The 16,461-nt window shown below is 37.0% G+C and overlaps 1 protein-coding gene across 1 annotated transcript; it reads right to left on the reverse strand.

The window, feature by feature from the left end:
* Nucleotides 1-14,102: 14,102 nt before the first annotated feature.
* LOC132915168 (uncharacterized) lies at nucleotides 14,103-16,320 on the reverse strand. Its single transcript, XM_060974887.1, has 3 exons — nucleotides 15,375-16,320; nucleotides 14,668-14,815; nucleotides 14,103-14,540 (listed from the first exon to the last, which is right to left on the reverse strand). Exons 1-3 carry the CDS (start codon nucleotides 15,439-15,441, stop codon nucleotides 14,315-14,317), a joined length of 441 nt encoding a protein of 146 aa, XP_060830870.1. The 5' UTR covers nucleotides 15,442-16,320; the 3' UTR covers nucleotides 14,103-14,314.
* Nucleotides 16,321-16,461: the final 141 nt, after the last annotated feature.

The following is a 16,461-nucleotide window of genomic DNA, read 5'->3' on the forward strand; positions in this document are numbered from 1 at the left end:
AATTTGATAGTCGATGTATTTCGCACGAACGTACCCGTAGATAATTCTCGTGCGTTCTACCTTTTTATTCCTAATATTCTCGACAGGTTTTTCGGTAATGAGTGTACTGCGATTTCTTATACTATATCTCTATACAAATTTACGTTTCTATAAGCGTAACTAACGCAGTATGTATACGCAGTATACGCAGTATACGCAGATAAAATACAAATTAGGTTTTCATCGCATTGTATAAATGCGAAAATATTTAATATAGACGGATGTAGTTATTTTCTATAGTTGTATATGGTTATGTGTCATTAGATAGAGCAAAACTACATTTTTCGATCGGGGGACAAGCGTCGTGTCGGATAACGAGACTAGACGTATCGGATAAAGCTGAGTCTACATTAACAGACAAGTGTCCGCAGGCACGTGTCACAGTTGATCAGAATCTGCCTTTCTGCGGATTTTCCACGAAAGACAGATGTTGATTGGCTACAACACGTGTCCGCGGACAATTGTCCGTCAATGTAGACCTATCTCAACTGGACAAGTCGGATAATAATAATTCACTAGTTCTCCCTTCTTTCGTTATTTATCATTCGTATAATCGGAGTTAATTTTTATATAAATAGATTCTACCAAGTTGAAATTTGTAAATACAGTACAGTTTCCCTTATCTCCTCTTCACCTGTCACATAAGTCACGTAATTCTTTCAACATAAGTAACTACATAGAGTCACATTCTTTTTGTACTTGGAAGCTCTTTTTTCGAATGCCACGAATGTCTCGGAATAAAAAGGCGTCTCCACCTACCACTTTCGTTTGCTGTTTCCATTTGTATAAAATCGTCATTATTATCGTCTTTATCGCAACAAACCCATTTCATCGGTATATTTAAGGTTTTTCTACTGACGCCAACATCCGAGCAATCTTACATGCTTCGGATAATTTTCAATATCGTGTTTTTCGATTTTTAACGTCTGCGATCGTGGCTTCTCCAACATCGTATATTTTTCCTAATTTTGTTGGATTTGCATCACTCTCGATTTCTTTAATCGTTATTTTGTTCCGACGGTTGGAACGCTATTATTACTAGCTGTAATTACTAGTTTCATACTAAATTGTGATAATCAGAATTCACACGATCGAACAGAGGAAAGAATGCATTGTATGTGAACGCTAATAAAATCTATAGATGTCAGATGGATAGACGGAAAAGGGTCTAAAGGAAAGTTGGGAAAAATCTTTGTTCGTATAAGCGATACGGAGCATGGCTTGTAGTCGATGACAAAAGTTGAGAAACATATTCGGTAAATCGGGCATTACGATGACATCAGTTCGGATAAACGGAGTTCGGATAAATGGAGTTCTATCGTAGTTAAGGCAGTTTCGATGTGTTTGATTAATTCGATTGTGTCTGTTTGGTAGCTATTGAAACGAGAACGTGTAGGAAGCCAAGGACAATTAACGGAGAACGTCATTAATTTTTTGTACCCCTCTTCGCCAGCCTGTACAGTTAATACATTTGCAAATTTTTTGCAACACCTTTCGTTCGATCCGATGTCCGATCTATATTTGATCGATATCTGCGTGCTACTAGCTACTGGTATTTAAATTAACAGCCCCGTGATTACTTTTACATCGTATTTTAATAATTTTATCTCTGCGATTTAACCATCTACGGATACAGACGATGCAAAACGTACAGGGTCTCCCAATTTCTTTCCGATCGTCCGTACATTCTGTATGTTGAGATCAGGACAATGTGTCACATATGCCGTTGGAAGAATCGTTAAAAAGTTGTGGCAAGAAATTAGAATTGTAACGGACGTACGTTACTGCGTTGTAAAATATGAATTGATCGGGAATGTTTAATCTAATAGCAAGTAGGAAATATCGTGTTACTTCTTTGTATCATAAATTAAATGTTTTGCCGCTGCTGATCTTGTATTTTAATTAGAATCGTAGAAGTGTTGTAATATCTTCTGACTACTTACAAGTGTAAACATTTCTTATTAACACATATTTTTGTTTGTTGTAACTCACGTTCGCTACCGCTCGTTTCTTATATCCTTTTCTCTTATCGATGTAACTCTTTAACGATGCTTCCAATAACAAATATGCTATTCTATCCTTATCATGACCTGAGGAATATATCGACAACGTTTCTTTAATATATTAGCGAAGCTAACTTTTAAGAAGCAATTGAATATTAATACCTGCGACTGCTGATGTTGATGCGACATAACGAGTTAGATAACACTGTCAAAGATAGATGGACGATGGACTTGGGCAGATAAAAGGTAAACGATTTGCAGTTCATAGAAACTCGTCTATACGACGGCGTTGAAACGTCTATCAGCATTTGAATGAATCGTGTCCTTCTGCTAGATGTCAATGCACATTACATCGATATGCAGCGCGTAACATACGCCCCTCCTCTTCCTTTCCATCTTCCCTTCTTTTTCTCTCGTTCTCTTCCTTCTTGAAAATAACGCGCGATTAGAAAGATCGAGTAAATCGATAACACTGCCTGGCAAGCCAAATGCAAGGAGAATAGGATTAGTTTATTAGGAGGCAGATTGGTGAGAGATTAGCGAGGGAGACGTGTACGTGGTAGGAAAATCGAGCAAGAGAAAGGGATGTTATTACAACAGTTAGCCGTCTATTTATAGGTTATTGATTCTAGGCCTTACTGTACTGTTTACGATTCAAGATCAACTTCTTGTTTCAAGAAAAACTTCAAAAATTTTATTTCTATGAGAATATGCGTCAAGGTGTAGGTTGAAATAAACGAGGGACGTATCGAATACATGCTGCAAGGGTAGTCTTACCGACAAAGACACCTCGTAACTCAGAAACTAATGCGTTTTTGGACCCATGTTCGTTGAGACCTTTTCCCTTCTTTCGATAAATGCTACTATACTCCTCGAGTTTTTCCTAACCTTTTTCTACGTCCTTTTTGTATATAACTACCTAGCTGATCTTTATTCCTGATTCTGTTGCAACGTTTTGCCGGAAATCAAAGCAACTATACAGAACTATTCGAAAAGTTGAAGCTTACTCCGATGCGAGGAATAATGCACTGTGACAATGAATAGAAAGAAGAGGCCGGTTCGTCGAACTTGTCATTGAGGAACACGTGCTACGAGAACGATAAGACGTGCATCTTTCAACGCGATAACGTCCAGCGTGTGCAGAATTTGTGAATAATTATTCTTTGGCGCTATTGAAATATGTATAACCTTATCGAGCCTAACCCAACCTGACGCGAATCGTACTACACACCGTAGACAACCTCTCTGCACTATAATTCGCGTGACATGTCGGATATAGGGAAATCGTTTTGCACGCTCGATATTATCGGTTTATCGTGGAATTAGCGCGAAAACACGTAAAGTTTCGACGTGAAGCAACGAATGTTGAGCTCGATCAGACCACAAGAAGAATCGAGGAATCCTACGAGATTATAGGAAAAGCAGAAACTAACAATCGGAGGGCCAACACTCGTCGCACATTAGCACGGTGGCAGTGATTCGCAGATTAGTTACGACGTGTACTAGTCTGTTATTACGTACCTATCAGGTTATAAAGTAGGAAGTATTTGATGCTACAAGTTGCCATACGAAAATTTATATGCGTACTCAAAGAAGCATTCGTACATTCCTAGAACCTTTATGTATTTAGTATCACAACATATGGGATTCATTTTACGAGCGGACAGGACAGTTGATCTTGTTTCAAAGTTATAGCCATTTTTGTGTTTTAATAATCCATAACCGCTTCGCTTTTAATCATTTATCTTTTTCCCTTTCGTTTTCCTCCTTTCTCCTACGTACCGTTTACGAATAAAACGCTGGAAACTAATAGCGTGCATACTCTGTATGTACATGGTGTTTGCGATTTAAATGTCAAAACTTTGGGAGGGTGTAGCAATGCATCGAATATCAGCGGGGCAATGTCAAAGTGCAATTAGGACGGTCATTGTTCTATGTAACATAGCAATTATGTGGTTAGGTGTAATCGGACGCAGGCTAAGACTTAAAGTTTTATCGGGGAGGTAAATACGAAAACTTTTCTGTTCCTTTCGCGGCGGTTTTCTCCAAACGAGCGAATCTATAAACGATCTTTTTCTTTCACGTTGTCAAAATTTTGACGTTTAAATCGAGGATGTATAAAGGGCTTTTACTATATGCACGTACGCGTCATCACGTCCTCTCGTAACACGTCAGTTCCACGTGCCTGACCTCAGCTCCCTGATCTTCCGCGAGTTAGCAAACAAGTGACCTTCCATATTACGTAATACGGCGCATTTCCACGTGTAACGTGATCTACTCGGAAAACTCCAATTGTCTGCACGTGGAGGAGAATCCCGTTCTATTCTACGATGGACAATATATCTTCGGTAATCACCACGAATCTATTTGCATTTATCTTGCCAGCGACGCCTCCCATTACATACTATTATTACACATACATATGTATGTATATTATAACCAGTACGCCAACATCTCTTAGTATTCTGGTTTTTTACCGTTCCGCATCTGACAGATGCATTTGACAAATGCAACTGCGTTTCACGACTTCTTCGACTAATCTTTTTCTTACTCTACCTCTACTTTATCTTCTCTTTGTTCATCTTACTTTATCTTCGACGAATGTTTCCACTATGAGCTGTGTTAACAGCCGAAATAATACAGCTTTCAGATTTTTTGCTTCCACTATCGTACTAAGAATTTGCAGCTGCTGTAATCTTATCAGATTAATATGTTTTTTATTCTTATATGCGCGTAATATGTTTATTAATGTATTTAAATATACATTAGATGTTTGTTAGTAGCTCTGGCGTTAAAACTGACAGTTGTACAATTAAAATAACAGAATATAAGTAAAAGGAACATCGCGCAATAAAATTAGTGCAAAGATAATTGGACATAGCACCGTATTAACTCGAAATTAATTTGTAATTTGTATTTTCGGACTGATCCATCTGATAACACGGAATAACTTAAAATAATTCAAGTATTTATTATATAGAATTGTTAGTAGAGTTTTATCATTCAAACTGTGCAATGGATTTTGAAAATCGCTTAAATCTTACAAAACGCTCTAGCATATCCTTTAAGCTATTAAATTTTTTCCATTAAAACTTTGTATCTTATTCGGTTACAGTCATTTTGAGATTATTCGTCCTTGAGATCGGGTCCTCTTATCTTTGAAGTATTCGATTACATGCAATAATTAATATTATGCAATACGCGTGTCTTTTAAAATGATAACATTGCTCAAATAAATCATACGTACATGTTGTTAACATTACCTGCGATGGAATTTACCATACCTTTATCAATCGATTATACAAACTTATAATTTAAAATATCATTAATTACTATGTAGATTTGTACTAAAAAATTGTTAATCTATTCTTAAATTATGTGAACACGATAATCCCTCGATTTCGTTGTAATATAATACTTGTTATTGGTCACGTATCGTTACTATAATCAACAGACGCGAGTATCGAATTTGAGGAGCCAAGTAAAACGCTGAAATTAAAATGATTTCACAAGTCGAACGGCATAATCAATTTTCATAAACGGATCAATTGCTGAGATATCAGTCCGACAGTTTGCGTAACTAAATTGGCATACAGCGAAACAGAGAGTTTCAATTAATGTGGTTTATTTTCGGCCGCTTTCGTCGGGTCGTACGAATTCCACGAACGGTTGCATTCATTAAACCGCCGTACGAACTGAATGTGCCACCTATAATCAGTGGTTCACGTGGCTGAAACTTACAAGGACGAAGACCCGATTCGTTTCGGTTACACCAGACTGGTCTGGTACGCGGTCCGTTCACGGGTTTCTTCGTACGAGAAAAATATCGATGATGCATACTAAAGTTATGTCATCTCGCTCATCTAACGTGTTAGCCGCGGCAAGTATTTGTAGGAAATGTGCATGCGGTTGTAGACACTTTTTTCCCACTATTCCGATACCCGGCCCAACTTTATCGATCAATCGTACCGATCGTTATGGCGTTACGATCTATTTTACGTTACGAGCTATTGAAAGTAGGAGAAAGTATTTTCGATCAGATCGCGAATGGTTCTAGAAAGTTACCGTAAACGTATCATAGATGGCAATTGAACGTTAAGAGTACACGTAGAACAAAGTTCGGCCGGATCGATTTATCTTTGCGTTCATTGACACGCACGATTCAGCAGCACCGATCGATTTGGATAAACTTGAAATTTGAATTCGATCTTGATGTCGTAGCCAAGTTGTTAACACGCGAAGGGTGCAGGGAAAAAGCGCGAATGCCAATTGTAATGAATTTTGAGATTAACATTTTTTCGTACGCTTCTGTATGCGCTCTTCGTCGCTGTATCGCATTGTGAATTAAAATTTTCTCACATTTGGAGTAGTTTTAAGAGATTCAGGCGTACAACGAAAAACGAATACTTTCCATTTTGTAGAGTTTAATGCGTTATGTATTGCCTAAAGCTATAAGTGAATATAACGCAGAACAGAACGGAGAATAAAACGATATTTTATTTTTATAACGATATTTGAGAAAATACAAAGTGGTGGCATTATGATATCGAAAAATAAATTTTCGTTTTCTAAAATTTGACATTCCCCATTTTTCTTGTAAATTTCCCGCGTGTTGACCGTTGTCAAATTTTTCTGGATCATCGCTTGAGAAGTCCTCGATAAAAAATGAAAAACGAGGCTACGGATCATAGGAGGAGTACACGTGGGATGACGAGATCAGCCAGAACGTGAAGATGAAATATATGTACAACGAATATCTGATACGCATTGATCGCACATAATACGTGCTTGAATTTTTCGATGCATATTATTATTCAGTTCTGCCAAATGAAAGTGAGATTCGGTGTGTCGAATGTCTTGAAAATTATTTAAAATCGCATTTTCAAGACTCATTTCGCGGGTTTCAGGATTCTGACAAACGCGTAAAGAAAACGAGGCAAATAGTAGACGAAGGAATGGAAAAATGGCAGGAGAAAGAAGAAGAGAAAGGCGATTTTATGGATTTATCTAGAAAGAGTCGAAGGAGGGACGGATTGGAATTTCTTTGGAGTTTCTGGCGTCGAGGGTTGTTGCCCTGAAACGGTCGGCACGTGTAACCCTCCGGCGTCCTTGAAGTCTTTAGATGTCCGCTAAGAACATAGGAGATTCTCACGATCCTTCCTAATTCGTTAGGTAGAGTCCTCTAGTATGTACGAGCCCTTCTAGAATAGTCTGCTAGGGTAGATCGTAGTCAGGATACGCGTAAACTAGTCGTATAGACGTTCGACGAGTCATCTTGCTAATATTTTGGAAATTTTTTAGCTTCTCCTTAATGGATAAGAAAAGAAATAGATATAATCCCATTGTCTATCATAATATTAGGTATATATCGACAAAGTATACTGGGATGTAGAAATATTATAGATCAGTTAATGTCGTGATCCAATCGTCACTGTATCTGCTTAAAATATTATTTCAACGACGAAAATGTTATACAATTAACTGGAAAATAGATATTGAAAATTAATTCAATAGAAAATGTTAGTAAAAAAGATCGTAATAATATTTCTTTTTCATTCATCTTCTTTTTTCACTCGTTCCCTTTTTCGTTCATCCAGTTTTTCCAGTCTCACATCCGATTTATTCGTAATTTATATATCGATTAGCTGTAAATTATTTGTAAATTATTTGTCTTTATGTAAAACAGTTGATATGCGCTACACTATAGACCACTGTAATACCCTGGGTTAAAAGGTTAAGGAAAGTTCAAATGTTAATATCTATAAGTCAATAAAAGTGTAAGATACTACGGGAAGGAGAAAAGATTATCTCTCTGTCTGGCCTTAATGTCTCGTCATTGAATTTGCTTTCTTGATGAAATTGATACGTTATCGCTTCTACAGCCCTTAATGATACTTACATCGGTAATGACATAACGCCTGCTATTGTTCTTCGAATGATTTCAATTACTGTTTGTTCTCCAGCGTAAAAACAACAAATATTTATATTCGATACATTTTGTTCACGCATTTCCGTTGTATTTTTAATGTATGTCAAAGAGAAATTTGTTACTTCGTTTATAACATAACACGTAGTTAACACATAACACGTGATAACATAATTATAGAAGAAAGAATCGTTTTAGTTTTTGAACGATGCAAACATCGTTAAGCTGAAAAATATCCGTGATATCTAATAAGACGAACAAGGCTAGGATATGCAAATCTGGCGTTTTAAAAGATGGGAGGAAGGTATCCGACTATAGCGTAGAATAAGGAATGACTGTAAAAAGAGAAAGTGCGAATATCGAATATCCATAAACGTTCCTTAGCGTTTGCACGAACGAGATTTTTTTCCGATTGTTTCATAATTTATAATATGTAATCTGTCATACTAAATTCACTATTAATGTTTATTAGCGATAATAATAGCATTGTATCATTCGTGCGGTAGTAATTCAGTCATAATAATCTACTAATTATAAGTACGTAATATTACGTATACTATTACTACTATTTAACGATTAGGTAATATCGTAATATAAATAATATAAAAATACCGTAACACGAATTGGACTCGGTTCAACTTGATACAAGTGTGAACACGTGTGAGCGATAGTGGAACTGCGTAATTAAGGAAATTAGAAAATTAACGTACATATATTAAAAGATACAGAATAAGAGATATCGTAAGAGTAATAAGAAATAGTGACATAACTTGTTGGTTAAGGATACGGGGAAAGAGGCAAACGAATCTAAGAAGTCCGAAATATAGGTTAGCGAGCAGAGATTAGGAACCACGAGTCAGAAATATAAGAAATACTATAAGATGAGTTATTGATTCGACGAAGGGAAATACGAAACAAGGGCAATAGCAGAAATTGCAGAGAAACCGCAACTCAATAGAAATATGATAGAATAGTGCAATACAAAGATATGTTATAATAATAGGTACCGTTTAGCAATTCTAACGTTAAGTATACCGTGATAAAGAAATATATTATAGGTTAGTATAATGAAGTAGATAATAAATCACGGCAATCCTCAAGGTACGACTATATTACGCGATATATTTCTTTAATTTTGGAATTTCTGCGATATAGATGCGATATAGAAGTAATAAAAGTTCGTCTTGAACAAGCCAAATTGCTATATTCTAATGGATACAAATCCATTGGATTTTTCCTGAGATTATCAACGCGGTTTCGTTAGATATTATAATTAACGCGTTAACTTTCGACGTTAGAACAAAGATTTCTGGTATAAGATGTTTTTACGATAAGTCGATCTGAAATGCGCGTTCCTTTTACGCGCGATTGGTCTGGCTGCGCATGTCTGACATATACGTCTGTTTACATTCTAAAGAGCCACGCGCCGGCTAGACAGCAAGGTGAAATACCTATCGTTTCAACGGGAAATACGTGACTCTCGGGACGGTTCATTAAAATTGTCTAATCGTTCGATAACGTTATAAATTGATATAATATAATTGACAAAGATTATTCTAAGACCGGAATATCTACACGAAAATCATTTATCGAACGAAGGTAAAAAATCTCGTTAAAAAAAATTTAATTATCTCTTAAAAAATAAAATTATCTCGTTCGAGCAGCCAATTTCGTTTAATTTTATCAATTTCGGAAAACTTTCAAAATTCTTCATTGCTTCTGGGAATCTGACATTTTGTAATACGTATTTTGACGATGTTTGCACACGTTCCATTTCGACTTATTTAATTTATCTCGTTACTTTTTTGTATGTATTTCAGTTATTACTTAATACATCTCGTCTCCGACATCTCATCTTCGATCTCCGTCGAAAAAAGCTCAATTTGCTACTATGTATACGGATTATCGTGACCATTTCGCTTATCTTTGTGATGTAACGTAAAAAAGAAGAAGAAAGACACTATACACGTGTCAGAGGCTGTAACATGCTAATGAACATTGTACGGTATCAAGAGTACCTTATCAGGGTGATGGTTTATCAAAGTAACATTAATATATTTATTCCTAACTTCTTTTTAATGTTTCGAAATGTATCTCTATCGCTGTAACCTTTGATTGAAAAAAAAAACGCACTTTGCGTATCATAATATGCCAAAAATGAATTATATATTCTCATATACTTACACGTGCGTGGTAAACCACTATCTATTTCTGCTGTCGTTTCGTAATTCCCTCTTCTTCGTTTTACATTATACGTTATAATTATATAACGCTCGATGTATGCATATATCGTATAATAATTTTGCCATTGTTTTGCGTATCTTCATAAGACACAGTAACAATGGCGATAAAAACGTCGTGGCGAAGATCGAGCCTGAGCGTTATTTAAATAGATACATATTTGTAAAGACACGACTCAAATAATGGCTAAATGTAATTTTGAAATAATTAACGCACCGCGTATTAATGGTTTGCGTTCGAATAAATCGATTCCGTCGCGTCGATCGTCCACTACCTACGTTAGAAACGCATATTTCTTGATAGATGTCTCGCGCGTAAATTCAGACACGCGTTATCCAAAGGTAACTGAAATTACAGTAATTCGGTGGACTTTTGTCACGTTATATAATAATTCTATATTATTCGTGACTTATACTCACCTATACAAAGTACGGTACTTGAAACTCAAAGGAATATTCAGACGTGACATTGAGATGTATGTATTTGTTACTTCATATTTTGTAGAATTACTTAAGCATTATCCAAATAAAAGTAATAATGTAATCAAAATGACTGGATATTTCCAAACCGTTATCTTTGAATTTCGTTTCGAATGAAATTTGTCCAAATCTGAAAAAGATTACAATGTCTATTCTGGAAGCGTAGTTCGTTTCGTTATTTCGACATCGCGCTAATAAGATTATACGTATATAATGAGAATCACGCGTAAGACGAAACTATATCGGACCATGCTGGTCGAACAAGCCAAAGACGTCAAACGCGAACATCGCGAATCAAACGCATTTCCATCAGTCGACAACGGCTACAGTCCTTCACTTTGTATCCGAAGGACTAATTGATCGATTTATGGACGCGTGTCTGTCTAGAATCGAGTAATCGACCGTTCAAAAGTCTTTCCCCGATCTGCCTGCAGTCCCACTGTCTGCTTTCGAGGAAGTGGGGGTGCACGTGTGCTTCGGAGGGCCACCCATTCGGTCCCCTCGACACGTGTACGACCTTGACTTTGACCACGGCTGTTTACGAACATCTACCCCCGAGACCGAGGGTCGATGCATCTACTTCGAAAAACGTCGCCTTCTTTTTCCTAGTATTCTTTCTTTTTTTTTTTTTCAGCAAGAGGGATCACTTCCTTTACGAGGATTCCATAGTTGAAGAGGAGCGTGGGGCATACGTATCGTTACATAGACGCATCACTACCACTACGAGGCTCGGATTCGTCAGCCGAAGATACAATATTTTGCTTATTGGAAGGAATAGTACAAAGTAACCGAGTAGTACGCGATAATTTGTTTACGCTGTTACGTACTTGCATGTACCTGCATACTTGCACCAGGATCTTATTGCCAGTAATTTCAAGAATGTACCTAATATTTTATACCGCGACAATTAATTTTTTAATCATCGGTAGAATATACCGCGCGTATATTTACTATCCCCATGCCTGTCGATGTTTTTCCTTCTTAATATAAAGTCGATCGAATATTTTCTATGGAACGCGCTCCGTTATCATCGTGTAACGTTGTTATTCATCGAGATTGATATTTTATTTTCGCTACGACGATATTAAAAAATAAGAAAAAAGCGAGGAGTCCGTCGAATCGCGCGTTTCTCCAATTACGATTTTGTAATCAATGATCCACATTATGAAGTTGAGGTCGAGGTTGCTCAATATTTTATTTTTTCAAGCGTAAACGATGAGAAACGATTATTCGAATCTCGCAGTTTCGAAACAAACGATAAATAGCCATGTAATGGGAGCGTGCAAACTTCAAGGGAAAATCAGTAGTAAATATAATTACACTTATTATTGACTGGAAAAAAAATACGCGAATGACCTCAAACCTCGTTCAATATTATCGGATACTATTTAAACAGTTTTCTCTGTTCTTCTGCACCCTGATTTCGTTTTAGTCGCACGATAAATTTATTAAACAAAGTGTATCACACTTCTTATGACGAAGAATACACGTTTATAGTTGTTCTATTTACTTCTATTTATTTATTTCGTACGCGTGTAATTTCGTAACGATGTCTTCGTGGAAAGAAAAGGACGTCTCGTTAACGAGTTTAATTTCGGAGGCGTTCTATCAGGCATGCATTAAGACTAATTGTCATACATAAATGGTGTATCTGTTACAGACTCACTGACCCATTTTCGAACTGTACAAAGTGGCATGAATAAATTAACGACTACCATTAACTCGTTATGCATTTATCGTTATTTACATTCCATATTTGCGTCGATTCTTAATACACGCAAATTTTGGATTCATCCTGTTTCTTTAAACTTGTTCGACTTCGTATTTACGTGGCACGTACTCTCGATACCTATTACGATCAAATATATGTATCAAATTCAATCGATAAGTAGCTAATCTTTAAACATAATTATAAATGAATATTATAATGAATTATAAGTAATTACAGTTATTTAGCGTTAACTATAGTGGATTTTGTTGACGTTACGGTGAAGATTTTATCGACGTGGTGATTATTTGGTTGACACGGTAATGATTTTGTATACGTGGTGAAGATTTAGTGCATCCTGTCGAGGTATCCTAATGTTGCACCAAAAGCAATCCTGCAACACACAGAAGAAATATTAGTTTCATTTATTTTACGATATAATACATCGAATCTAAGAGTAACTAAATATAAGAGTATGATAGGATCACAACTGATGCATTTGAAAGATGCGATTGATTTATATACTTGCACATGTTGCACTGCTTACACTTATCGCGAGATAACGCGTGCATTTTTAACATTACCGCCTTCTCTGTCTACGGACAAACCGTATAGTGCCATCTATCCTCAAAGTCTCCAAGTCACAGTTCCTTCCATCTTTGGTAGATGTCAGCACACGGTTCGTCGCACCGTCCTGGGTTCTTCGTTACGGACACACCGTCTGGTGCCATCTGTCATCAAAGTCTCCAAGTCACAGTTCCTTCCATCTTCGGTAGATGTCAGCACACGGTTCGTCGCACACGGTTTGTGGTACACGGTTTGTCGCAACATCCTGCGTTCTTCGTTACGGACAAACCGTGTGGTGCCATCTGTCATCAAAGTCTCCAAGTCACAGTTCCTCGTATTTTGGTAGATGTCAGCACACGGTTCGTCGCACCGTCCTGCGTTCTTCGTTACGGACACACCGTCTGGTGCCATCTGTCATCAAAGTCTCCAAGTCACAGTTCCTCGCATCTTTGGTAGATGTCAGCACACGGTTCGTCGCACACGGTTGTCACACACGCTTTATCGCATCATCCTGAGTTCTTCGTTACGGACAAACCGTGTGGTGCCATCTGTTTTCAAAGTCTCCAAGTCACAGTTCCTCGTATTTTGGTAGATGTCAGCACACGGTCCGTCGCACCGTCCTGCGTTCTTCGTTACGGACACACCGTCTGGTGCCATCTGTCCTCATAGTCTCCAAGTCACAGTTCCTCGCATTTTTGGTAGATGTCAGCACACGGTTCGTCGCACCATTCTGCGTACTCCTTCTACGGGCATATAGGATAATTTCTAAGTTATATACTTAATTAATATAATTGTAATTAATTAATTATTATAAATTACGTTTATAAATCCGTTTACAACCCCTCTTAAAACTATATATGTATATTTTGATATTCAGGTATTAAGAAGAACTTGTATTCTAAAGCTTACATCCAATAACAAGGTATGTATGAGTAACGGAGTTGTTACAAGTCTCAAATGCTGCGAAACATACTGATATAATACAGTGGTAACTTTACGAATTGGTAACAAAATGGGAATAGTAACGCACGATAGATTTCGCAACGAAAAAATTAGTGGCTGTGCCACGTGGCCCAGTGACATCAAAGGGCCAACAGATTTCGCGTTCGTTTTTGCATAGGAAAGTAAAGATTAATTAAGATGGATTAATTTCTTTTAGGTATTTCTAGATATGAATATCACAATGAATTCTTAACAACTTTAGACGTCGCGTGACTTGATAGTTTACGATGATTTCGTTCGTTTTCGCTTGTTAACAATATTTTTTCTTTTTTATTGTACCATGTTATGACATAAAATGATGAAAATAAATAGACAGATTTCGCAAAACCTGCTTGGCAGTTAACACTTGTTAAGCGTTCGGGAAACTTTTCAATGAAAACCGATAATCATCGCTGCAGCAACAGGTTGCGATTAATCGATGTTCCCTGCAACTGTTTGCGTGCAAAAATCGGCAATCTGCTAATTTACATTGATAGGGTAAGTCGTGATTATAGGGATCGGTGCAACAACACGCGTCGTGCAACAATTTTTCTCCGCAATAGGGATAGACCGAGCTGTCACATAGTGGACATTTTCTGGAAAATAAAGAGAATACTTAGTGACAGAAGATCATAACGTAAGATCGTAAAAAAATTAGGAAAAATTTTTTTTAGGTAATTTAAAAAATATATTATCGTATAATTACAAAACCTATATACTTACGTGTTCTGAACCGGTCTGTACGTATCGTCGATTGGAAAATTGTAATAATTGATGCTGTCTTGATACGTTTCTGTTTGTAACGATGAAGTGGGTGATAATGCCAATTTGACCCCTTTCAGTTGGCTATCTGCCACGGCGCTTTGCTCGCCTTACCGACGTGAATTATGAAAAAGAAATATAAATTATCACAAATATAAACAATTTGTTAATTATCAAATACCGATACTTTAATATTTAAATTATTACTTTGTTGAAACAATTTTTAATTTTTTAAAACGAACATGTTTCACAAATTGAAGGAGTATTTGGGATGAAACCGACTACTTTACCATCTGTTGTTAATAAAATATTACCAACAATTTCCTTCCTAAATTTTACATTGAACACACTTGATAACCAGCGAATGGTGTAGGAAATTTGAACGAATTGAACTTTGAAACAAAACAACTATTTATTAACAACTAATTAGAAGTCAAACGAGTCTTTGAACTATCGCAATCTTTACGCTTTCAAGAAATACGTTCGGACAAAAGGACAATATTACGTACATTCTGTGCAATTTTGCACTTTAAAAGTTCTTATAAATACACAAAAATTCACTGACTACTAATAATCTATCAGACTGATTGATAGAGTTGCGAACGATCAATGAAAGTGGATAGGTTCGATTTTAACGAAAACTTTTCATGTCGATTCGTGGTACTTACTCGATGCGGTAGCAACGTGCGATAGTAGTATCACAATGCCGGCGAATATCACCGTGACGATATGCATCTTTTCGATCGAAATCGTCTTGTCACACTTTCGTCTAACGCTTTCGAACACGGACAGACCAAGCCGAAGAAATAGGCGTGGATTCTACTATGATTTCTTTTTAAAACCCACGCAACGTTTATTGACACACACGCAGCTCTGCTTGCTTACGGGAGGATCGCTTAAATACGGTCGACCAGTACCCGTTACTCGTAACAGATCCAGATCTTCCTCTCTTCCTGAGCTGATACGAAAAAGAGAAGAAAACAAGGAAACGATATCGTCCGCTGAGAGAATCTTCGACGAACACCCAGACATATCTTTGATAATTTTCCGCGGAATTTGCCTTGTATGTATGTATTTTCTTTTTTTAATTGACATTTCGATAGTGTGTCTGGAGGTAGAGAGAATAAGGACGAAACCGCGAGCGGAGGCGCGTCAAGGACACGGATCAAAGTCGAATTGCACGGATCCGGTTTAATTTCGTAATTGCCAATCGCCAAAAATAAAGATTTGCTTTCCAGAAAGCAGTTTATCCGGCATGGCTATATGTCTATATCGATGTTCAGTATACACATAGGGCACAGTAATGATACATTTTGTCCCGTTATTAGAACGTCGAGCGACGAGAAAGACGCTACATTCGATGTCGTAGAAAAGGAAATCTTGGATTCGTCCATGCATCGAGAGTAAAAAAAATATTAATTGTCGCTGTTTGCCGCTGCGAGGTAATTTTCAGACGATGATCGCGTATTTCATACATCGCAGAGGATGGGCGGAAGTACATATCGAAGTTTGGTGCAACTTGTTGTCTATTAAGACTGTTGGATAACGTTCATCTTTCGTTTTTTCCAGCGAGTTCATTTTATGGAAAATCATTTGTTTTACTCTCGAGAACCGATAATGTCGCAACAATTCGATTCGGTACATTTCTACATGCGATCGTTCTACGCTGACAATGTTTACAGTTAGGCAACCGTCGTTTAAGCGGTATTACATCACATCCGTAAGAAAGGAAGAGGATGAGGTTGAAATAGGCTC

The sequence above is a fragment of the Bombus pascuorum genome, chromosome 16, assembly GCF_905332965.1.
Source record: "Bombus pascuorum chromosome 16, iyBomPasc1.1, whole genome shotgun sequence".
NCBI lineage: Eukaryota > Metazoa > Arthropoda > Insecta > Hymenoptera > Apidae > Bombus > Bombus pascuorum.